This window comes from Panthera onca, chromosome D4 (assembly GCF_046562875.1).
Source record: "Panthera onca isolate mPanOnc1 chromosome D4, mPanOnc1 haplotype 2, whole genome shotgun sequence".
NCBI classification, from domain to species: domain Eukaryota; kingdom Metazoa; phylum Chordata; class Mammalia; order Carnivora; family Felidae; genus Panthera; species Panthera onca.
Window position 1 is genome coordinate 72801989 of NC_138351.1, and position 24973 is coordinate 72826961.

General features: G+C 40.9%; 2 protein-coding genes across 3 annotated transcripts in view; one reads left to right on the forward strand and one right to left on the reverse strand.

Moving 5' to 3' along the window:
- The first annotated feature begins 6015 nt into the window (after positions 1-6015).
- Positions 6016-24973, forward strand: part of UGCG (UDP-glucose ceramide glucosyltransferase) — a 37945-nt gene continuing 18987 nt past the window's right edge. Inside the window, exon 1 of the mRNA XM_060609030.3 lies at positions 6016-6518. Within this exon, the coding sequence (XP_060465013.1) occupies positions 6421-6518 (98 nt within the window). The 5' untranslated portion in view covers positions 6016-6420. The remainder of the gene's footprint in view (positions 6519-24973) is intronic.
- Positions 10045-24973, reverse strand: part of SUSD1 (sushi domain containing 1) — a 299394-nt gene continuing 284465 nt past the window's right edge. The window contains exon 16 of one of the 2 annotated variants that reach the window (XM_078436588.2): positions 10045-10088. In XM_078436588.2, coding sequence (XP_078292714.2) covers positions 10060-10088 — 29 coding nt within the window. In that variant the 3' untranslated portion in view covers positions 10045-10059. Of the gene's footprint in view, positions 10089-15167; positions 15672-24973 lie in introns of those variants that run through there. The other variant, XM_078436583.2, reaches the window with a different exon arrangement.

The following is a 24973-nucleotide window of genomic DNA, read 5'->3' on the forward strand; positions in this document are numbered from 1 at the left end:
GTGATTTTATCTATTTGTGTCTTCTCTCTTCTTTTTGAGAAGTCTGGTTAAGGGTTTATCAATTTTGTGTATTTTTTCAAAAAACAAACTCTTAGTTTCATTGATCTGTTCTACTGGGTTTTTTTCTTATTCTATATTGTTTATTTCCGCTCTAATGTTTATTATTTCTCTTCTTCTGCTGGGTTTGGGGTTTCTTTGTTGTTCTGCTTCTAGTTCCTTTAGGTGTGCTGTTAGATTTTGTATTTGGGATTTTTCTTGTTTCTTGAGATAGGTCTGGATTGCAATGTATTGTCCTCTTAGGACTACCTTTGCTGCATCGCAAAGGATTTGGATTGTTGTGTTTTCATTTTCGTGTGTTTCCATATATTTTTTAATTTTTTCTTTAATTACCTGGTTGACCCATTCGTTCTTTAACCTCCATGCATTTGGAGGGTTTCTAAACTTTTTCCTGTAGTTGATTTCAAGTTTCATAGCATTTTGATCTGAACATGTGCATGTTCTTTTATATTTATTGAGGGCTGTTTTGTGAACCAGTATGTGATCTATCTTGGAGAATGTTCCATGTGCATTTGAGAAGAATGTGTATTCTGCTGCTTTTGAATGAAAAGTTCTAAATATATCTGTCAAGTCCATCTGGTCCAGTGTATCATTCAGGGCCCTTGTTTCTTTAGTGATCCTATGTCTAGATGATCTATCCATTGTTGTAAGTGGGGTATTAAAGTCCCCAGACTTTAATAAGTCTCACAGACCGTAAGATCATGACCTGAGCTGAAGTCGGATGTTCAACCGACTGAGCCACCCAGGCACCCCATCAAGTTAATATTTCAAAAACTTGCTGGCATATAACTTATGTTGTGTTCAATAAACTAGAGTCTCAGCCTGTCTTTGTCTCTTTCTTTCAATAAACTACCAAGTTTGTTTACACACACACACACACACACACACACACGCACACAGCCTAGGTGAATGTTTGAACATTATAAACTTTAATAAATACATTGAATTGAGTCTATCTAAAAAGAAAGCAACTTTAGGGGCACCTGGCTGGCTCAGCTGGTGGAGCATGCAACTCTTTATCTCAGGGTCATGAGTTCAAGACCCACTTTGGGAGTAGAGATTACTTTAAAAAAAACAAAGTCTAAAGAAAATAAATAAAGAAAACATTTTAATTAAAAGAATAAAAGGAAAGCAATTTTAAAAATATTTTGAAAAAGAAAATAGTTGACATTTACATGAGACATATTTGGAAATCTTTTATTTAGCTTCCTTTAAGAATAAACATTAGTGCTTCAACCTAGCACACTAGCACACTATAGATTAAAACAAAACCAAATATGAGATTTGAAAAGAAAAATTAGTATAAGTAAATCATTTTAATTAATCATTTGAATAAGTTAGCAAAACAGCTGAGAATGAAATAATGAACTCTAGTGAACTCCAGGCACTCCCCTGGACCACACCCAGACATACAAACACACTATACGTGTGGACTGTCAGGATCAGGCCCTGAACTGAGAATTTACCTAGAACCTTTGTGCGTTTGAAGGCTATTCACAGCAATATAGTATCTTAGGATTTGTTCCTACCCATTTCATGGGTAACAAAACCAGTGTAAGTTAAGCACCTGAGTTAAATAAGTAGATAAGGCATTTTTCTAACTAATTGCAAAACATGCTGAGGGGGAGAAAAAAACAAATGAATCAAATTACTTCTTTTGGCACTAGCACACAAATTCCAGATCAATTGATTTTAACTTTGTTTTTGAAACTTCAAATTTACCCAATTTCTGGAGGATCACCTTTTTTTTTTTAATGTTATTTTTAAAAAGTTTTTTATAGGGCTGAAAATTCACAGTGTACCTGTCTTTTAAAAATAACAACACATTAACTGTAGGGAACTGAATTGTGATTTTTAAAATGTTTATATGAGAGATTCTTTATAATAATGACAAAAATGGAAAATACGTCCCATGCTGACATAAAAGTCATGCCTTGACTCTGTCAAGGAGAATATAGGAGTTGGAGCAGGTCTTCAGGTTGTGATTAGGCAAACTAACGTGTAGTTACTCTCTGCAATTCTGTGATCTAATTATGTAATATGAAGGAGGGGTTATGTTAATTAATGTGTATTTTTTTCCACAAAGAAAAAATATTTTTAAAGTATTTAAAAAGTTGAAAGGAGAAAAGGAGAAAGTTTAACAGTTTTTCCGGTGACTTCTCTCAACATAGATTATTTATTCATTCGTTCAACAAATATTTGAGTGCCTAGAAGGTGCAAAGCCCTGGGATCTGATGACAAACTAGATTATCTCGCTTATTCAGACACTTACAATATATACATATACATATGGTGGAGTACTCATTAGTTTTTAAAAGATAGATTTTATTTTCTGGAGCAGTTTTAGGTTTACAGCCAAATTGAGCAGAAATTATAGACAGTTCTCATATGCACTCTGCCTCAACACATGCGCAGCACCCCCTACCCCCAACAACATCCTCACCAGAGTGGTGCCTTTGTTACAGTTGATGAACTTCCACTGACAATGTCATTACCCAAAGTCCACAGCTTATATTAGAATTCACTCTTGGTGTTGTGAATTCTATGGGTTTTGACAAATGTATAATGCATGTACCCATCATTTTAGTATTAATGTTTCTTTATTTATGTTGAGGGAGAGTGCAAGTGGGAGAGGGGCAGAGGGAGAGGGAGAGAGAGAGAATCCCAAGCAGGATCTGCATTGCCGGTGCAGAGCCCTACATGGAGCTCAATCACACAAACAACGAGACCATGACCTGAGCCAAAATCCAGAGTCAGACGCTTAACCAACTGAGCCACTCAGGCACCCCAATAAAGTATTGTACAGATTAGTTTCATTGCCCTTAAAATCCTCTGTGATCACCTATTCTTGTCTCTCTCCCGTGACAACCACAACCACTGATCTTTTTACTGTCTCTAGGTTTGCCTTTCCTAGAATGCCATATAAGTGAAAAGATTGTCTTCTTTCACTTAGTAATATACACTTAATCTTCCTTCCTGTCTTTCATGAAGGCTTGATAGCACATTTCTTCTTGGTGCTGAATAATATTCCATTGTTTGGGCGTACCACATTGTATTCACTCATCTACTGAATGACATGGTTGCTTCCAAGTTTTGTTAGTTATGATTAAGTTGTTAGAAACATCTGTGTGCAGGTTTTTGTGTGTACATGTTTTCAACTCATTTGGATAAATATCAAGGATGCTATTGCTGGATCATATGGTTAGGAGTATGTTTAGTTCTGTAAGTAACTGCCAAACTGTCTTCCAAAGTGACTGTACCACTCATAATTTTAAAAGAATAAATAACAAAAATTTTCTACTTGGTTCTCATCAACCCCTTTGTAAAATAGAAAAATGGCCATATTTTTCACCATAAAAACAATAATGCTCATTATAGGAAATCAACAATATAAAAAGGCAGGTAAAAAAAATCAACACATTTCATTCTTCAAAGATAAATAATTGTCTGGTATTTCTTTCAGTGTTTTTTCTGTGCATAGCCTTTCAAGTGTCACATTTTAAACTTGATTTATCTAGAATCTCACCAAAGATGATGTTTCTTAGACACAACCCAAATTAGGTATCCTGATTGTTGAAAATGTAACTTTAAAAAATGTAACATGAACCTTTATATATAGGCATATAGGGCATTATGTAACTAAGAGTATTAACTTACCAAAGATAAATTGTTTTGTTTCTATTAAGTAATTTTATGTATGTACCTGTATTCTCCCAGCCTTCTGCCCTATCTTTTGGGGGATATGGGGCCAGAAGTAATACAATTTTATTTAAGTTTCAGTTTAGAGTCAGCTATAAATATTTTGGTTTGGGTTTGGCTCAAGCCAAAAATGTGTTGTAACTACTTGGTTTGAACCAGATATTTGGAATTATTTTCTTGTTAAGGTTTTATAAACTAATGTTTCTAGGGCCATTAAATGATAGTTAATTTTGGATTTTGTTTGCCTCTGAAAACACTGCTCCTCAAAATTTATTAGTGTGAATTCTAATATATACAAATGCTACTAGATTATCTCTGGAGAGAAGCAGAAGCCCTGGCCTTCATGAAATTGGTTTTCTAAAAGAGAAGAGTGCCCATTAGATAACCAAAAAAAGTGTTAACTGCTAAAAGTGAGATCAGTGGACAGGGTCTTTGCTAGACTCCTATGCTGCTGTGCTACATGGAAGAAATGCACACTTTTATAGTATCTATAGAATGTTAGGATTATATATTCTAATGTTAGGGTTACATATTCATGAATATTCATTTTGGAATATGTGGTCCTAACAGACAGATACTATAGAATGGTTTGCACAAGACCAACCGAAACTAGGCTCAAGTACAATATTGCTGCTTCTGGCTCTGCACTCAAAGTGTGGGGCCTGCTTGGGATTCTCTCTCCCTCTCTCTCTGCCCCTCCCCCGCTTGCACACGCGCACACGTGCGCACATACACACACTCTCTCTCTGTAAATAAACTTAAAATTTTTTTCCATTTGTAGTTATTTTGCTAGTAGTGTACCATCCCACTATAACTTTAATTCATCAACCAATAACTCTGAACAATAGAAGTTTCCTTTGTAAGCACTGTTCTTTCTCACTGACTTTACCCCAGTGAAACACAAAGTATAGTAAATGCAGATGGTTCTCAGTACAGACATTAATTTAAACTCTTCTCTGATTGTAATTTATCACTTAATTGTAGATTAAGGTAGTTCATTTACTCAATATCAGCTATAATAAATAGCAATGATAAAATAACCAACTTCTTTTCAAAATTGAATTCAATTCTGAAATCTCAAGGGAGGTCATGGATTATTTTAAAGGAAATCACTTGAAATAATAAACACTGTCTAAACATAAAACAATCAAGAAACAATATAAACTCATCTAGGCTAAAGAAACAAACAGGAACATTTAATACTAGATTAAAACATCTCCCTGGACAGATTTAAAATGAAGATAAATGCTAAATTGCCTACAATCCATAGTGCCACTGCTTAACATTTTAGAGCAGTGCTATCCACATGCGTAATTTAAAATTTTCTGGTAACTAGCTATATTTTAAAAGTAAAGCAACAAAAACAGTGAAATTAATAATTTTTAATTTAACCCAATATATCAAAAAATAGCTTCACGATGTAATCAATAATTGTAACCAAAATTGGTTAATGAGGTGGTCTTCGACATCGGTGTATGGTTTAGACGCACAGCACGTCTCAATTTCTACCAACCACATTTTAAGCGCTCAATAGCCACATATGGCTACCGTATTGGACAGTAGTCTTAGGGGACTTCCATACTAACTGATTCCTTATATTTGTGAATGTGAGAATCTCTTTTACGTTACATTCTCTACGGTGCTGAGAGATATGTGAGGCATACGATTATTTTGCTCTCCGGTCGGTTGTGATCCAAGACAACACAGCATTAAAAGCATTGAGAAAGAAAGGCAATGGGACACCCGTGCGTCCAGGAGCATGGCCTGGAGGAGGGCCTAAGCCTCTCTGAGCGGTGCCCGGCGGAGAAGCTGCAGATACAGCGTTGGAAACTGGATTTCGAGACAACCCGAGCGGCTGCCTGGAACTCCGTGTCTTCTCTGGGGCGCCCCCGAACACTGCAGCCGGACAGAGGGCAAGCAGCCTCTGAGCCGGACACACGGTCACGCGCCGCCACCGCCGGGGGAGGCCGGCCCCGGGGCTGCAGGGCTGGCCGCCCGGGGCGCCGCCGCCCGACGCCGAGGGGTAGGCGCGGGCGGAGACAGGAGCCCGGGGAGAGAAGGCGGGCTTGCGTCCAGCAGAAGCCTCGCAGGGGCGCGCTCTCGAAGGTGACGGTGACGCAGCGGGCGCGAGGGCGGCAAGGTGGGCGGGGAGCAGCGGCGCGCACCGCCCCTCGGAGAGGCGGGCGCCACGGTTCCGGAGGGCGGGGGCGAGGCGGGGCGCGCCGGGGAGTCGGATCGCTGGCCGCCGGTTTCGATTAGTGCACGGAGCTGCGGCGGCGGAGCAGGGTGCGGAGCTGCGCGGCCCGGGGTCCCGCGGCGAGGCGGCGGGGCGTTGGCATCTGGGGCGCAGGCGCTCAAGGACCGGCCGGCGGCCGTGAGGGTGTGGAGAGGCGAGCCGGAGCGCGGGGGCCACTGCCGCTCTGACCACGGATCCCGGCCACCGCAGCGCCCGCAGCCGCGGGCGCGCCCAGGGCAGCGCGCGAACGAGTGCGCGCGGGCGGGTCGCGCAGGCCCTGCCCGCCCCTTCCGTCCCCACCCCCCTCCGCCCCTTCCTCTCCCCACCTTCCTCTCCCCTCCAGCGCCCCCGCGCCGGGCGCCCACCCTGTCCTCCGGCGGGAGCGCGGTCCGCGGCGGCGGCCGGAGCGGGCCGGGCCGGGCCGGGGGATGGCGCTGCTGGACCTGGCCCTGGAGGGAATGGCCGTCTTCGGGTTCGTCCTCTTCTTGGTGCTGTGGCTGATGCATTTCATGGCCATCATCTACACGTGAGTGAGGGGCAGCAGGAGAAGCCCTTGGCGCGGGGGTCAGGGCCTCCGGGTGGGAGAGTGGGAGGCATTGCGCTTTGGAGAGGATTGGGCTCGGGTGGGAGTGGAGAAAGCTAATTCTCAGACTGTTATTCCATTCCCTCTCACCTTGGACCAGCTGGGGCGGGGGTCCTTGAGGGGGGAAAGTGGTGAGTGAGGGGGTTTGCTGGGCTGCGGGCGACTGCACGGCCTGGGGAAAGGAGACTATGATCTTTCTATGTGTCGGCGGAACGTTGCTTGCTTGGTTTCATTGTGTTGGGGCTTCGTTTGATTTTTCATCTGGGCCAAATATAGTGTGTTGTTGTGCTGTAGTTGTTTTTTCGACCTGGACGACATTTCTATTATGATGATGATCATTTTCACTCTTCTGGGAGCTGTACACAGCTACCCGGAGACCTCCCCTGTGGATTTTTCTTCTTCCTGGATGCCTTTAGATAGGTGTGGAGCACCTGTCCACCTTGAAAAATATCCACCAAACTCTAGGCTGACGTTACAGCCTAGAGTCATGTCAGCTTGTGTATTTCATTGTAGTTTTCTTTCCTTTTTTCCAATTCCTTACATATAGTCTTATTTAAATTTGTCTCCCCCCTCCCGACCTTTTTCATTATTAATTTAACAACTACATCTTGAGTCCTTACTAGATGCCATTCACTGGGGACACAGTGGTGAGCAGGACAACATTCCTGTCCTCATAGAGCTTACATTCTGGAAAGGAGAGGCAGATAATAATTCAAATAGGGTTATTTCACATAGTGATAAAGTCTGAATGATATAAAATAGGGTAGTGGGATGAATAATGATAGAATAATGAGTAATGAATAATGATAGAATAATAATAAACATTCACTTGTTTAAATGTCTTTAAAATGAAATCTGCCTTCCTAAAGAAAGGAAAGAATTACAGAGAGCACATTGCTGATACAGATTCACTGGCATTTTAGCCTGAAAAAAACATGATTATACATAGTAATCTTTATCACCAACTAGAAGAGGGCGTGTGTCAATAGAGGAGATGGGAAGACTTTTTTCTTTAATGTTTATTTATTTATTTTTGAGAGAGCACAAAGCGGGGGAGGGGCAGAGGGAGAGAGAGAATCCCAATCAGGTTCTGGGCTGTCAGTGCAGAGCTGGATGCAGGGCTCTATCCCGAGAGCTGTGAGATCATGACCTGAGCTGAAATCAAGAGTCAGATCCTTAACCTACTGAGCCACCCTGAGATGGGAGGACTTTTAAGAAATTTGTTACTCACCACCCCCCCCCCCCCCCCCCCCCCGCGCCGCTTTTTACTCTAGAAAAAAATGTGCTTTTCCTTTTGGTAATTTTGCATTTTATCAGGATAGGGTGGCATTTCCTGGTACTGGAAAAAGGTGGTACATTGTAGAAAACATACTCCAAAGATACTTATTTGGAGGTGAAAAAAACATGCCACTTGGATACTGCTGATCTCAGTTTTTGTAGTTTGTAGCTGATGTCACTGAACACTTTCTGGAGTTCATTTTAAATATATATGAGTTCTTAAAAAGCAATGTTGTTACTATTTTCCAATCATAAAAAATTTTTAAATGCTAACTATGTAAGAAATTTAGACAATACAGAGAGGGATAAAGAAAAGTTACACACACCAGAACTTCACCTTGTCAGCCTTTTGTGGCTGTCCTTCCAGTTGTGTGTGTGTGTGTGTGTGTGTGTGTGTGTGTGTGTGTGTGTGTGTAGAGAGAAAGAAGGAAGGGGGTGGGGATTGACATTATAATTATTGTTCTGTAGCCTGCTTTTAAAATTTATGTATTTAGTAAAATGCTTTCTGGGAGCTCCTTTTTTTACAAGGCACTTTTCTAGGTGCTGGAAATAAGGTTGAAGAACAAGACATCCAGGCTTTGCCCAACCTGCTCACATGGGGTTTCCATGTAAAATGTCATGACCACTTTTTCCTATTTTAATAAATATCATCTCTGCATCCTTTTAAATAGATTTATGGCATTTTCGTTTATGAGGTACTAATATGTATTCATTGATGGGCATTTAGGTTTCCGATTATCAACATTACAAACAACCCTGTGATGAATTCATATGTGTACATCTTTGAGAGGATTTCCTTAGTTTAGGTTCCTGAAAGGAATTATTGGGCCAGGAGCACATTTTAAACTTTGCTACATATTGCCCTATAGGAAGGTTGTATCTATTCGGAGTCCTGGTAACATTGTATTTTGGTCCTCATTTCCCCTTGCATTTTATCGTGCTCCTCACTGTTTTCTGTTTTTTATTTTCATTCCTTTAATTACTAGTTCTATTGAACATTTTTCATATATTGATATGCTAGTTACATTTAGTTGTAAATTACATACTCATAATCCTTTGTGCTGCAGTCTATTGCTGTATTAATCTTTTTGATACAAAGATTGTTTTTCTGTGATAGGTTGCATTTTTTTCCCCCAGCTTTTTTTTTTTTTTTTTTTTTGTCTTTCAACTTTGTACATACGTTTAACGTGAAGAAAAGTATGTGCACCTGTGTTTTGGATTGTCAAGGCCTTTTTTTTCTTTTTTTAATGTTTCTGACTTGTGTAATTTTATAGCTATTCCTCCAATTATTATATAGTTAATATCTGTTTTCTTTTAGTAATTTGAATTCTTTCCTTTTTTTTTTTTTACATTTTATCATGTAATGTACTCATTATTTTACTTTGTGATATGATGAGATCTAGAGACTTAATTTTAGGTTCACCTAAATATTTAGCCACTTGTCCCAAAATCACTAATTGAATTATTATTTGATTATACCACAGTTTTGAAATACTGTCTTTATTATAGACTAAAATTCTTCTGTATTCTTGCATGTTTCAAGATTCCCAGTGCTGTTTCATTGATCTGTTCTTGTACTAGTATCTGCTATTTTTTTAAGATTTTTTTAATTTTTATTTTTAAGTAATCTCTACACCCAGTGTGGGGCTCGAAGTCACAGCCCCAAGATCGAGAGTGAGATGCTCCACTCACTGAGCCAGCCAGGCACCCCTGCACTGTTTTAATTAATGAAGTTTTATTCCTCATTACTGGTGAGCAAAGCCCCTTATTCTTTTGCAAACTTTATTGGATTTTATACATTTTTACTTAAAGATATACTTTAAGATTTTTTTTCCAAGCCCTAAGTAACCTTGTTTTTCAATTGGAATGATTAAAATATTATTTTTAATTGGAAGTATTAAATTTGCACCTCAATTTGGAGAAAATTGACTTCTTTCAAGTTAGGAGTATGATATATCCCCTTCCCTCTATAATATATATGATAAAATCACACTTTTTTAATTAAAACAAACATGAGAAATGTAGCTTAATATTCCAAGTAACCCATGGTGTTAGACTTGAGACAACTCTACAATTGTTGTAAGTTATTTATTTTGTGCTTAATGATACACAGTAAAGTTTTCTTTAAATACTTTCAGTTAGTGCATTTAGTTTCATTAAAATACCATAGAGAGGCTTTGTATTTATTTTCTCATGCCCTACATAGTTACCTTTGTGACTTCCAGTAACAGGATCCTGAAAATAGAATGAAAAAAATGCAATTAGTTTATAACATTATAATGAATAGTTCATTCATTAAAGGAGTCTTAAGAATACCTTTCTGAAATGAGTAACTCAACATAGAGCAAATAGTCAACAGCTTAATTTCTTTTTTTTAAACAGTTCTTTTTTTTTTTAAGTTTATTTATTAATTTTGAGAGAGAGAGAGAATCCCAAGCAGGCTCCATGCTGTCAGAGCAGAGCCAGAAGTGGGGCTCAAATTCACAAACTGAGATCATCATCTGAGTCAAAATCCAGAATCTTAATCCAGATGCTTAACCGACTGAGCCACCCAGGCAACAGCTTAATTTCTGTATAAATTAAATCTTACCTCCCCCCTCCTTTTTTTTTTTTTTTTTTGCTAAATTCTTTCTTCTGGTGCCACCTTCAGAATTACTTACTGATTTGATTTGATCCCTTTCTTATTGTAATAAGGATACTTCCTGGTTTGAATTGTTTTCAAGCAGAGCACTAAGGTTTGTTCCTCTACCCCTTTTTCTACTGTACTTAGTAAAATTGCAAACTTAATATCAACATTTTGACAAGGAAAGCTAAAGAACACTGGCAACAATATTTTGGTTAAGATGTACTAATATTCTGTATTTTATTGAATAATATGTTTTCTGAATGCATGTTCTGTGTCCTCTAGCATCCTTTTTGAAACAAGGTAAAGTATACATATTAAAATAAGCAGATATTGAGACTCTTCTAAAATGTGTGTGCTCATTGGGGCGCCTGGGTGGCTCAGTCGGTTGTGCGTCCGACTTCAGCTCAGGTCATGATCCCACGGTTCGTGGGTTCGAGCCCTGCATTGAGCTCAGTGCTGACAGCTCAAAGCCTGGAACCTGCTTCTGATTCTGTGTCTCCCTCTCTCTCTGCCCCTCCCCTGCTCACACTCTGTCTCTCTCTGTCTCTCAAAAATAAATAAATGTAAAAAAAAAAAAAATTTATAAAATTTGTGTGCTAGCAACTGATGGAAATGGATCCTGTTTCAAAAACTTATATGGATCTGGTTGTCACATTAAAGAGATTAATCATGGACACCTAATTGTCAAAAACATTTAAGTCATACAGATACTATAGGAAAATGGCTGAGAAAAGCTATAAAACTTTTAAAAAACCAACTGTTTCTTTTTTTAAATCAAATACAATATGCAATGGTATCTAGTTAATTTAGATTCAGTGTTCTATTGAATTGTGTCTTCTTAGAGACAGAGCCAAGTATTAAAAAAATGGAGCTCAGGCTGGCTCAGTCCATAGAGCCTGTGATTCTTGATGTGAGGGCCATGAGTTCAAACCTCACATTGGGTGTAAGATTACTAAAAAAAGGGTAAATAAACAACAACAACAAAAAATGGAGATCGGTGTGATTAATACAGTGAGCAATTCTTGCTCAGATTATTTGTTAAGATTTCACAGATGTCTTACAATTCTTATAAGCCTGCAATTTAACATAATTGAGATAATTTGTAAACTAGAGAGCCATTCTTTTTAATATTTCAAAATGATCTCTGTTCACTGGTATCTCTATCAGTATACTACTGCTTTGCTCTTTTCCAATTTTAATATTGAACTGATACTTAGTCATTTCCTGATATATTCTAGATGGCACACGTGTCCGGGATTACTGCCTATAATGCTCAAGATAAAATTCAGATTAGAGCACTGAAATTCAGGGCTCTTATTCCCAAGACTTTTTTTTTTTTCCCTAAGTGATCTTTATGAGTTTTTCCTTTTTTGAGATCTAATGTGGTTTGATAGCACAAACTGCTATGCACAAACTGATAGCACAAACTGCTGCGGTGAAATCCTTTAAAAAGTCTGGAAGCAGCCATTTTCTTCTCTTTTTAGCCTTTGGGAGCCATATTGCTGGATGATAAGGGTATCTGAGCGAGGCACCTTGCCTTTTTTCCTCTATCTCCCTTCTTTTTCTCTTCTCTCCCCCCCCCCCCGCCCCCGCACTCCCATTTTCCCTCTGCTTGGATTATCTTTTTTTTTTTTTTTTTTTTGTCCTCTGTATGTAATGTCCTAATGATTAGTGCTAGGCTTTATCGTTTAATTGACTGGAGGTGCCAGGCTAGTGTAGAAATACTCCTTGTATCTGTAAATATTAACTGCCCTCTAGTAAAGCAGAGGTCTTTTCCCTGGAGGTTTCCTTCCAGTTCATTCTACTTTTTTCTAACCTATTTAGCACAACAACTTCTATACCTGCTGTGTAGTTTTTGAATGGAATTTAAATACTCATTGTATCAGGATGTCTGTGGTAAACCACCTGTCAGAAACGAATTGTTTTTAATGTAAATTTTAGCACTTTAAATGTTATTTTTAGATAGTGTGGCCTTTGCCTTAAATTCATTAATACGTTGGCGTTCTGAGCCTTAGTGGAATGTGAATTGAGAGCTTCTTGTTTGGGTTCACTTCTGAGATACACTTGGACTTTGGCCACATGTTGATCAGGTAGGGTCATTGCTGCCAGGACCACTTTGGGTGAATGAATGAGGCAGTAGAGCCCCTTTAACCTGAGCCTGGGAAGATACCAAATTGGACTATAGTGTGATAGCTTTAAAAAGCAAAATGACCATTGTAATTCAGTGTTAATATTCAGGGATGGTTCTGTTGATTCATCAACCCTCCCTCTTCCTACGTGATTAGTGCTGATTAGTGCCGTACCCCTTATCTCTATTCTAGATTATTGTAACTATCTATTCACTGGTATCGCTTCCAGCAGCCTTGCTCCCTTTTTTTTTTTTTTTTTTTTTTTTTCAACGTTTTTTATTTATTTTTGGGACAGAGAGAGACAGAGCATGAACGGGGGAGGGGCAGAGAGAGAGGGAGACACAGAATCCGAAACAGGCTCCAGGCTCCGAGCCATCAGCCCAGAGCCCGACGCGGGGCCCGAACTCACGGACTGCGAGATCGTGACCTGGCTGAAGTCGGACGCTTAACCGACTACGCCACCCAGGCGCCCCGCCTTGCTCCCTTTTTACTTTACTTTTCTTACTGTTGCCTTATCCTACTGGAGCACTAATCTTAGATCATGTGCTTAAAATTTTACTGTGATTCCCTATTGCCTTCACGTTAAAATTCAGGCTCTTTAACAAGACATGCATAGTTCTTTAGGAGCTGAGCCCTGTACTTGTTTCTTCAGCAACATTGAATTACTGACATTCCCCTGATTATGCAATGTGTTTTCTTTAGAATTCTCCTTCCTTATGTTCCTTTTTTTCCCCTCCTTTTTTGTTTAACTAACTTCTACTCATTCAAGTCTATTTAGACTTTAGCTTTTTACTGGGTTAGGCGCCCCCCTTCTGTCCTTCTTTAGTACCTAGATTTTACCCATCTAAATTGTAAATGTGTGTTCAGTTGTCTCTTTTCCCAATTAGATTGTAAGCTTTTGAGGGTAGGGATAGTGTCTTATTTACTGTTCCGTCTCCAGTGTGTACTAGGCACTCAATTATTGCTGGTTGAATGAATGATCTTTGAATTTTTTCCAGTAGTGATGGTGGATTTACATTCATTAGTTCAGTATCATTTGGCCATTGTGATCTGAGGTAGATGGTCAGATTTGGGGATGCTTTCAGTGGCCATGGACTCTGATGAAATTTATTGGACCAAACGGAATCTTTATTTCACTATTTCTAATTAATTGCACATTAAAATAGAAACAAGACTCCATTAATAACATGTTTACTTACAGATCTGAGTCTCCTCCCCAAGGTTTTCCTATGGAAATGCCTGTCTTGTCATAAATAATCTTTACCCTTAGATCTGACCTTCAGGGGATGCTGAACCCAGTGCTTTCCTGAGTTGGTTGACATGCAGATCATTAAGTGTCCCCCACTTTTCCTCCATCCACAGAATTTTATTTTACAAACAGAACAGTTTAATTTAAACATCACATTCTGCTTTAGGGAATTTTCTGGAAGACCACTGAGACAGTTTTGATTTGAAAACAGCTTGAGTGGATGCTGTATTTGAGGGTCTCCTGTGTTTTTGAGCACTGTGTGCTGGGCTTATAGTCTGTTGGTGCCTGTCTTACTTAGTTGTTATTAGCAAAATACCATGCCCTGTCCATCTCCCATACACTAGGGCTAACTTGTCACCAAAGGATTAGTGAGTTGGGGTTTTTTGGGGGGAGGGAATGGTAAAATTAATAAAGATCTTATTTGTTTTCAATGGTAATGGAATTTTTTGTATTCTCTAGTATGTAATTAAAGTCTGCTGTCCAGTGGAAATAGTTTGTGTTTTCCCATAAATCTAACTCACTATTGGTTATTTTCTGTCCTCTGGGGAATCTTCTGTCTGCAGAGTTCAGGTTGCACCAGAAGGTGTGCTTTGTGTTGCTGAAGAAGCCCATTTTGATGCAGTGCAATTTTTTAAAAGATAAGTGCTATCTAGAAGTAACATTAGTCATGACACCTAGTGATCATAAACACACAGTAACAGCCTTCCAGGGCACAGGCAGAAGTAACAGCAACAGAAGCCTTTAATCATTGGAAATTGCAGGCATGGACTATGTGAAGTAGGGGACCTGCTGATATAGCAGTCAGCCTAATTTTACACGAAATATTAACAGGCTTGGTGGCATGGGACAGAGGAGATGAATTCCGAGAGTCGGATAAATCGGTTCAACTGAGCCACCCAGCAGAACTATTAAAAAAAGCGCTGTTGGGGGCGCCTGGGTGGCTCAGTCGGTTCAGCGTCCGACGTCGGCTCAGGTCATGATCTCACACTCCGTGAGTTCGAGCCCCGCGTCGGGCTCTGTGCTGACAGCTCAGAGCCTGGAGCCCGCTTCGGATTCTGTGTCTCCCCATCTCTCTGCCCCTCCCCTGCTCATGCTCTGTCTCTGTCTCAAAAATAAATAAAAACATTAAAAAAAAAAAAAAGCGCTGTTGGGGTGGGGGTGGGGGGCTGTTAAGCAAGGTGAACTTTGCCCTCACGGAATCCTTACTCCCTTCGAAGCCTTGTGTGAGATTCTTGCTTCACTTCTGGGAGGTGTAGTTCTCTGCATTAAGGTTGCTGCAGAGGCTGCTACCAGCCGACTGAAGGGGAAGAGCAGAGCCTGCCCTCTCTCCAGGGAGTGTCCCTTCATACCAGGCTTCCCTCCTGCTCAAAATGCAATTAGAATATGAAACTGTAGGGGCGCCTGGGTGGCTCGGTCAGTTAAGCATCCGACTTCGGCTCAGGTCATGATCTCACGGACCGTGAGTTCGAGCCCCGTGTCGGACTCTGTGCTGACCGCTCAGAGCCTGGAGCCTGCTTCCGATTCTGTGTCTCCCTCTCTCTCCGACCCTCCCCCGTTCATGCTCTGTCTCTCCCTGTCTCAAAAATAAATAAACGTTAAAAAAAAAAAAGTAACAGGAGTTTATTTAAAAAAAAAAAAGAATATGAAACTGTAAAATAAGCCATTTAAAGTGGTACACACTTGGGGCGCCTGGGTGGCTCAACTCTTGATCTCGGCTCAGGTCATGATCTTGCAATTTGCAGTTTGTGAGATTGAGCCCCGCCTTGGGTTCTGTGCCGACAGTGCGGAGCCTGCTTGGGATTCTCCTTCTCCCCCTGCCCCAAATAAACAAACATTTTTTTAAGTGGTACGCACTATTAAATAAAAAAATTTATGAGAAAGGGAAAGCAGGGAGGGAAATTAAAAGATTAGAAGGCTCGGGGCGCCTGGGTGGCTCAGTCAGTTAAGCAGCCGACTTCGGCTCAGGTCATGATCTCGTGGTCCGTGAGTTCGAGCCCCGCATCGGGCTCTGTGCTGACAGCTCAGAGCCTGGAGCCTGCTTCAGATTCTGTGTCTCCCTCTCTCTGACCCTCCCCCTTTCATGCTTTGTCTCTGTCTCAAAAATAAATAAACGTTAAAAAAAAAAATTAAAAAAAAAAAAAGATTAGAAGGATCAAACGATAAGCCAAAATGGCAAAAAAGAGTAACAGTTTTAGAGATGAGCTGTTAGGAAACAAAAATCATCCAAGATAAAATAAGGCCATCCCATCAGCTTAGAGGTTGAAAACCCTTCTGCAGAGCGGCAGTTAGGATTCATCGAGGTAAAGCTGCTATAAAGTCCAGAAACCCTGAATATTTCTTACAGTCACTTGGAGATCTTTGAAGTGTTCTGTGAATAGATGTCCTTCTAGCTCACAATGGAGGGCAGGACCTGAAGGCCTCTCTCTTTTGACTGTGATTCACCCCTCACGACTTTTTGGACTTGACTTACTCTGAGGAAGCAGCCCAGCCCGTGTACCCATACTCCTGTCCCCTGTGTTCTGTCCCCTGTCCCGCTGCTGGCAGGTACAGCCCTGCAGCAGCTGGCCATGAGCACCTCCTCCTCCCTGCCCTTGAGAGTGACGTGCCTTAATTACATGAATGCGACTTTTGTGACAGAGGGTGACTCCAGCTCCTGACTGAACATTTAATTTAGAAATAATTCCTCGGGAAAATGACACATTGAAGTTTTCCCGTGCTTTCTGTCTCCCCAAAATGGCTCAGTCATGTTCCAGGATGATTTTATTCTTTAAACATGAAACCAGTCAAAACCATTGACCGGACATAGAGGAGGTCCATTCCTTTTTGTAACCCAGTGTGTTCCTGAAAATGTAATAAAATCAAATTTCTGAAACTCAGATGGACATATATATTAGGAGGGGTGGTTCTGTTTCCATAAAGAACTAAGATTATTATTAAAATCCCAAATTATGGCTCTGCTGGAGCCCGATGCCTGGGACACGCTGCCACTGATTGAGGGCTTTCCAGGTGTTCAGGACTGTGTGGAGGGGCCTCCCTCTGGCCTGGACTGGAGTGCTTAGAAGGCTGCCTTGCAGTGTTTGCTCTGGGGACTGCGCTGGGCATGGTGATTTAATAGTCTACAGAACAGTCTCTTCTGGACTCCCTCAAAATGTCTCCATTCTAGGAGGCAGTGTGCTTGGATTACATAGTCACTGGGGGTTTCTTTGCTCATGGCGTCTGGCCTTCCCCGCTCCACTCTGAGCGTGGCCAGCTCTCCCTCTAGCAGAGAGAGCCAAGTGAAGGGTTCTGTGGCAGCAGAATCCCACATTTTGAGTCAGGCTCTGAGGGTAGAGGAATTCAGAGAAGCCAGGACTGATGCAGCGCCTCTGACCCACTGAGAACCCATCTAATGGTTTAAAGGAAGAGATCAGGCCACTTCAGGGGATAATTGGTGTTAATGTTCCTTACTTGCATTGCCTTTACACTTTTGGATGATCTCCGTAGAACTTCAGATTGGTTCCTAAATATTGGGTGTAATTTTAACTTGGGATATAATTTTAGCCTAAGAACTGCATATCATTTAAACTTTGTATTAAATGTGTTTTATGCCATGTTTTGACTGTCTCTTTTAACCGTGATTTGGGAATTTTGATGATCCCTTTTTCCCCCTTTAATCTTTCTTAATACACCAGAGTTGTTTTATGTTTTAAAAAAGCGCCTTATAGGGGTGCCTGGCTGGCACTCTCAGTCGGTGGAGTGTGCGACTCTTTGATCTTGGGGTTGTGAGTTCGAGCCCCACATTGGGTGTAGAGACTAGTTAAAAATAAAAGCCTTAAAAAAAAAAAAATTAAACCCAACGTAATAGCTTAATATTTAAGTACCTATGAAAGAATCTTTAAATATGTGAATTTCCAGTTCTTCCATTCTGGTGTATAAGCCTCATCAATGTTTGTCATCTCTAAATCTCCTACTAGAACTATGGTAATTCAGAGAAGTTACATTTGGTGGAAAATGTCCTTAAAATTAGCAGCTTTAAAAAATGATCAATATTAGCTATCATTGAATGTTTACTTGTGGCTTAATTGCCTCTGTTTCTTACAACTACTTTGAGGTACGTACTAATTAATTATACACACTTTAAAAAAATTTGAGATAAAGAAGTGATTTACCCAAGGATTACTCAGCTAATTATCTGTGAAGCTGGTATAGAAATCCAGGAGAACCTCCTCCACCCCAGGCTCTTAAACCAGTATGCTGTCTGTGCGGCTGCGGATAACCTAAAAATAACCCCGGAAGTAATTTGCAAGGATAGAGTGTTAGTATGGGAATTTCTTCAGTTGCTGTGAATCTTGCTTCTGATAACTGGCAACATTGAGACTAGTGTGGAGAGAGCCCCTACTGCTTTCCTGCAGCTCTTCCCCATTCTCACACTGTTTGAGCTATTTCGTGGGCTACTTGTTTTCAGCCCATCCTGTAACTAGCTGCTGATCTTCCTGATTTTCCTGAGCTTTCTTCTCTCCTTACAGGAAATCTAGTCTTCCTAGGTCCATGGTTCTCAGCTTTGACTGCACTTGGGAGTCACCAGGGGAGGCCTAAAAAAAAAAAAATTACAGTCAGTTAAGCCTCTTACTCTAAATTTCGGTTCAGGTCATGATCTCACGGCTCATGGGATCAAGCCCTGCCTTGGGCTCTGTGCTGACAGTGTGGAGCCAGCTTGGGACTCCTCTCTCTCTCTCTCTCTCTCTCTCTCTCTCTAAAAAATAAATAAATAAACTTTTTTTTCTTTTTTTTTTTTTTTTTTTTAAGTACTGCTTGCCTAGGTCTCAGCCCTAGACATTCTGATCTAACTGGTCTGGGCATCAGGATTTTTTTTTAACTCCCCAGGTGATTTTCATGTGCAGTTAAGGTTGAGAACAGGTGCCCTAGGCTGTTCATGCACAGTTGTGGCCCTCACTTGTTATCTCTTGGTTTCATTGAATCCTCCATGTAGCCAGAACTCAAGTTCATCACTTCGTCATCTCGCCCCTTGCCTTCCCTCCTATCAGTCTGCCTTGTTATCCTGAACCCATCTCATAATTTATAGCTTCTCAACTTTCAAAATCCTGCAGAGGGTAATCTCACAGCCATGTGGGTTAGTACTACTACACATTCATGGTCTCAGATCTCAGCTAAGCCTTCAGTGCTCTCTGGCACTGCCTTGTTTCTTTATTTAGCCCAGGTCACCCATTACTGGCGGAATCTCTTCTAAATCTTCACTATCCTGCCTTCCGTCTTGTCAGCTTTTCTTCACTCCTGCTCCACACTGTGGAGCCTGTCGTGCTATGCATTTTCTCTGTCTTTACCTTTGACTAGCTCGTCCCCTTACTCTGTATACTCAAGTATTTAAAAACATTTTTCCCCCAAATTAAACTGAAAAACCTTTTTCCGTCTAGTTACTCTGGCCCTTTTACTCACTGTCAGGTTTCATGAGAAATCAGTGTTTATTCCCTGTTACCACATTGCACTTTTCATTCCTTTGCATCCATTCCTTTGCTTCATTCCTTTGCTTCCTTTTCATTCCATGCTCCCCCCTCCCCATGCACAGTGCTCCAGAGGCAGCAGATCCACACAGTGAGGTGGACATTTCAGTTCTTGCCTTCACCTCTCAGCTGCATTCAATGTTGCTCTTCCTTGAACCCTTTCAGAAAGAAAACAGCCAAATAAAGCCGTCTTTAATAAATCCTTTCTTCCTGCCTTTCTGCGTCTTGGCTTACTCCCTCCTGGTCTCCTGCATGTATTATTGGCTCTATGTCAGTAACATTGATTTGTGGCCACCTGCTAATGGCATGCTTTACCCGGGAGAGCTTATGTATTTAACAAACTCTGGATGGCTCCATATTTCTCTCTCTAGACTAACCTGACCTTCTGAGCTCTGTATACATGTTTCTTTATTCGTATCTAGTCAATGTTTTTTAAACTTGAGAACATACTGTTGTTTATCCTTATTTTGCTGGAGCTTGGAGAATTTATAGTCTACAGCAGTGTGGTTCACTGCTGGCCTGCATCAGAATCATTTGGATGCTTATAAAAATACAGATTCTTGGGGCGCCTGGGTGGCTCAGTTGGTTAGGCGTCCAACTTCGGCTCAGGTCATGATCTCACGGTCCATGAGTTTGAGCCCCGCGTCAGGCTCTGTGCTGACGGCTCGGAGCCTGGAGCCTGTTTCGGATTCTGTGTCTCCCTCTCTCTGACCCTCCCCCGTTCATCCTCTGTCTCTCTCTGTCTCAAAAGTAAATAAACATTAAAAAAAAAAATTTAAAAAAAAATATGAAAAAAAAAAAACCAGATTCTTAGGCTCTGCAACCAGTCCATTAAGTTGTGATTTTCACCTGTGGGCATTATGTATACAAATATTGGGAAACACTGGTCTCCTGGTCTGGAAATTGTATCAAAGCAGTAGCTGGAGCAGTTGGAGGGCTTAGCTTCTTTGTTTTCCGTGTTGCAGGAGTCACTAAGCTTCTTTACCTGATGTCTAGTATGTTAAAAACCATTGTTTCCTATATTTTGTCTGATTTTTTATGCTTACTTATTTATTTTGAGAGAAAAAGGGGAGGGACACAGAGAGAGACGGAGGGAAGGGAGGGAGGGAGCGAATTCCAAGCAGGCTCTATGCTCAGTGCAGAGCCCAACATAGGACTTATCTCATGACTGTGAGATCTTGAACTGAGCCAAAATTAAAAGTCGGAAGCTTAACCGACTGAGCCACCCAGGCACCCTGATTTTGTCTGATTTTTAAAAAGTTGTTTCAGGTGGGCAAGCAAATTGGGTCCCTGTTTCTTCATCTTGCCCAAAAGTTTAAGTGTGGGGGGTGGGGTGGGGTTTAGGTCAAGTTTTTTGATACTTTTGTAAAGACAGAGACAAGGCTGTATTAGCCCCAAATTGGAAATAACCCAAATGCCCATCAACGGAAAGTAGCTAAATAAAGTGTGGTATGTTAATATAAGGAATACATGCTGTAATGAAAATTCATGAACTATAACTAAATGTAACAACAAGGGTGAATCTCACACACATATGAAGTCAAAGAGGCCAGACACAAATGAGTACATCCTATGGGATTCCATTTAGATAACATTTTAATACTGGCAAAATTAGCCTATGGTGTTGGAAGTGAGGACAGTGGTTACCCTTGAGGGGGCAGGTAGTTAGTAGATGGGGACATGCAAAGCCTTCTGGGGTTCTGGTAATCCTGTTTCCTGATCTGGGTACTGGTTACATGGGTGTTTCGCTCTGAGAAAATTCATTGAGCTGTATACTTATTTATATGTGACTTCACTGTATGTGTGTCATGCATCAATAAAAAGTACTCTCCTCCACCCTCTAAAAGAAGGACAAGGTTGCAAACAAAATGCATGATGGGAAGGTAGAACTGGATTCCCAGTGTAGAACCTGAAACTGAGAAAGAACTGTGCAAAGGATCCTGACAGAAGGCAGGTCACCTGCTCCAGGCCACAGGTGGAAATGCATACCCGTGATCGATCCTGTGCAATGTGTGGATGCAGTAGACTCAAGTTCAATTCTAAGTGATGCAGAAACCCTGCCCCGAGATACCAAAGTAAAAACTGGTTTGAAACCAGGAAACCTTGTAGACCCTGTCAGAGCCACCCCACTTGGAAGACTCTACCACTTGGGCCACTTTTGAGACTCCAGGCAAATTGGCTGTTGATCATGTTTTGAAAGCTACAGATTGGTTTACAATACACTGGCCAAGGCCAAGGCACCCGCCAACATCATTTCTCTGTGTGGCAGGCGAAGTTAATAGATTGCTTTAGGACATAGCTTGGTTGACCGTAAGAGTTTTATATGAAGAAGAACTTCTATACATGTGCAATTCCCCCATTAGACTGCAGCTCCTTGACAGTAGGGAATTTGCCTGTCCATCACTGTATCTCCAGCACACAGGATAATGCATAGTATACATTCGGGGTTCAAAAGTGATTGTTTAAAAAAAGGGATTAGGGGCGCCTGGGTGGCTCAGTCGGTTGGGCGGCCAACTTCAGCTCAGGTCATGATCTCGCGGTCTGTGAATTTGAGCCCCACGTTGGGCTCTGTGCTGACAGCTCAGAGCCTGGAGCCTGTTTTGGATTCTGTGTCTCCCTCTCTCTGACCCTCCCCTATTCATGCTCTGTCTCTCTCTGTCTCAAAAATAATTAAACGTTAAAAAAAATTTTTTTTAATAAAAAAAATTAAATTAAATTAAAAAAAGGTATTATTTGGTAAGGGGATGCTAAGTAGTTGTAGAGCACCACTGTGTGCTCATCATAGTGCTCTGTGATTTTGTGTGTGACTTCATGGATATTCTTTTATTGTTTTTGCTAAACATTTCAAGCAATTTGTAACAAGGGGCTTTGTCAGTTGTGTTACATAAACTGAAACTGTATTCTCCAAAGTAGGATTCTTGTATCCTAGGGTATGCTCCATAAGAGGACTCAGTGGGATATGGAAAGAAAATATTGGGGGATGGAGGGAGGAGAGATGGATGTGGGGGAAAACACAAAAGACCTTTTTTTAAAGGTCCTGTGATATAGTTGGGAGTTTGAGTTATTTTTGAGTAGAAATTTCAGATCTAGTATTTACCAGTTGTCTTCATCATAAACCTGGAGAGGACTTCATTGTTGTTTGGTGAGTCAGAATGAGTCTGATAAAATACTGCATTCTTGATACGAAAAGTTCTTTAAAAGATAGGAGGTATATCTATGTTAGTGTTTAAACCAAAATATCTTAACGAAGGAGAAGGGGTGGGGGGAATAGGATCAGTACTAGACTATTTAACACTGTTTAAGTTATCCTTGTTCTTAATCTAAAGACTTACTAAATGCAATGAGATAGTGGGCTGGGTTTCTCTGAATTGGTCATGACCTTGTGCGTGTTTTGATAAGCTTAATAGCACTTGAATGATCTTGCAGTGGGAAGAGAATAAAAAATTTCTGGGATTTTAGTCCGCCTTATTTTATCCTCCGTGTCTCAAACTGTTTCATGATTTCAGTGTTTTTGCTTCTCATTCTCTGTGCCACATTCTGGATAATTTCTTCAAATCTAGATTCCGTTTGTCCAGTCCTCTCTTAAACTGTATATGCAGTCTTCTGTTTTACCTGTCTATTGAGTTTTTATGTCAACAATCATAATTTTTATTTCTAGACGTTGCATGTTGTCTTTATATATATGATGGTCTTTCTCAATCTTTCTCTTGTGTTTTGTTCAGCAACACAGGTAGTTTGCGTTACGGGTTCCAAACCTGTGTGGTCAGGTGTTCTCCTGGAAGACTTTCCTTCTTTGAGGGGTGGATCCAAGAAGGCAACATCCCCATCTTCCCTCTGTGGGCCAGCATTTTTCTACTTTGCCTTTCAGGGATCCCATATTATACAAGGTTGTCAGAACAGAGTTCCCATCATTCTTACCTCAGGCTTGTCTCCATCTCTAGATCACCTGGGACTAACAGATGGCCCTGGGGCAAAAGCATCCAACACTCACTCACTCAAAGATTTCTCCTCATTTCTGACCTGAGAGGTTTCCCTTATTTTCTTAACAGTTCAGTCATGTGTTTAAAAACATGCTTTGAGGGGCGCCTGGGTGGCTCAGTCGGTTAAGCGGCCGACTTCGGCTCAGGTCATGATCTCGCGGTCCGTGAGTTCGAGCCCCGCGTCGGGCTCTGTGCAGACAGCTCAGAGCCTGGAGCCTGTTTCAGTTTCTGTGTCTCCCTCTCTCTCTGCCCCTCCCCTGCTCATGCTCTGTCTCTCTCTCTGTATCAGAAATAAATAAACGTTTAAAAAAAAATTAAAAAAAATAATAAAAAAACCATGCTTTGAGTGCAGTGGTATCAAATATTATAACCATTCTGTAAGAATGTGTGTGTGTGTGTGTGTGTGTGTGTGTGTGTGTGCGCGCGTGCGCGCGGCTGTGTGCATGTGTGTTGGCTTGTATATGCATTTTTTAAAAGTCTGGAAAGATGAACAAGAAACTAATATTGCTGAGAATTTGGTGGTGAGAACGTGGCAGATGGGGGACAGGGGCGACAGGGAGACTTCTTTTACGTAAATATTTTAATATCTTCAGTGATTTGAACCATGTGGATACAACTGGTTCAATCAATTAAATATATAAGTTTTTTTGTCTCCAGCAGTCTATATGTTCTCTATTGGCTGGGTTTCCTCAGACATCTAATCTGCCATTTTGTTAGATATGGAATAGTGGTCATTTTTGTGGTTATATAAATTTTAGATTATGGTTTTACCTCTGTCCAACCTCTCAATGAACTTGGTAGATGAATATTTTCCAAACTATCTATGGCAAAGGATCAGCTCTTTAAAATTTTTCCAGTCTGGCATGGACTAATACTCCGGTAAACTATAATAAAAATAAATACTGGGGGCGCCTGGGTAGCTCAGTCAGTTGACTGTCTGACTCTTGATCGCTGCTCAGGCCTTGATCTCAGGGTTGTCAGTTCAAGCCCTGTTTTGGGAGCCTACTAACTACATACATACATACATACTGATCATGTGTGTGGATGGCATGGAAAGGTCAAAGTGCTATAAACATTTCTAAATGCTTCTCTCAATTTCTTCTCATCACAGACCAGTAAAAAGCCACTTTATTCACTGACCATACTGAGCAGCCCTGCTGGAAATGGTGCCCCATTATGCCCCATTATTATCCAGCATTTGGGGACTGTGGATCAGAAATTGGTATCACCTTGTTCTTTAAGAAATCTTTTGTTGGTTTACATTTTTTTCCATTGTAGGTAACCTGTTTTCTTTCTGTAAAGTCTTTTATGGCTTTATCTGAAACATTAGATGTTCACTGTGGCACATCCCTGTCTTTAATTAGCTGAGAGTGAGCCCATGGCTAACTCTTCTGGATGATGGCAGCGATGTAGTTCCAGAAGTCATTCATAGATTAATTGCGTATTTCACCAAATCCAGGATGCTGGTGTTTTCTTGATCTTCTAGAAGGTTTCATTGGTTGGGTTTCATGCTATTAATTTAGGACTGCCATCTGGCTGCTACCAATCATAAGATGCCATTGATTTCGGAGATGTTAAAGTGTGGAAGAACGTGTGTCTTAAAATATCTTGCACGCGGCCCCCTGATTGTTCTAACCT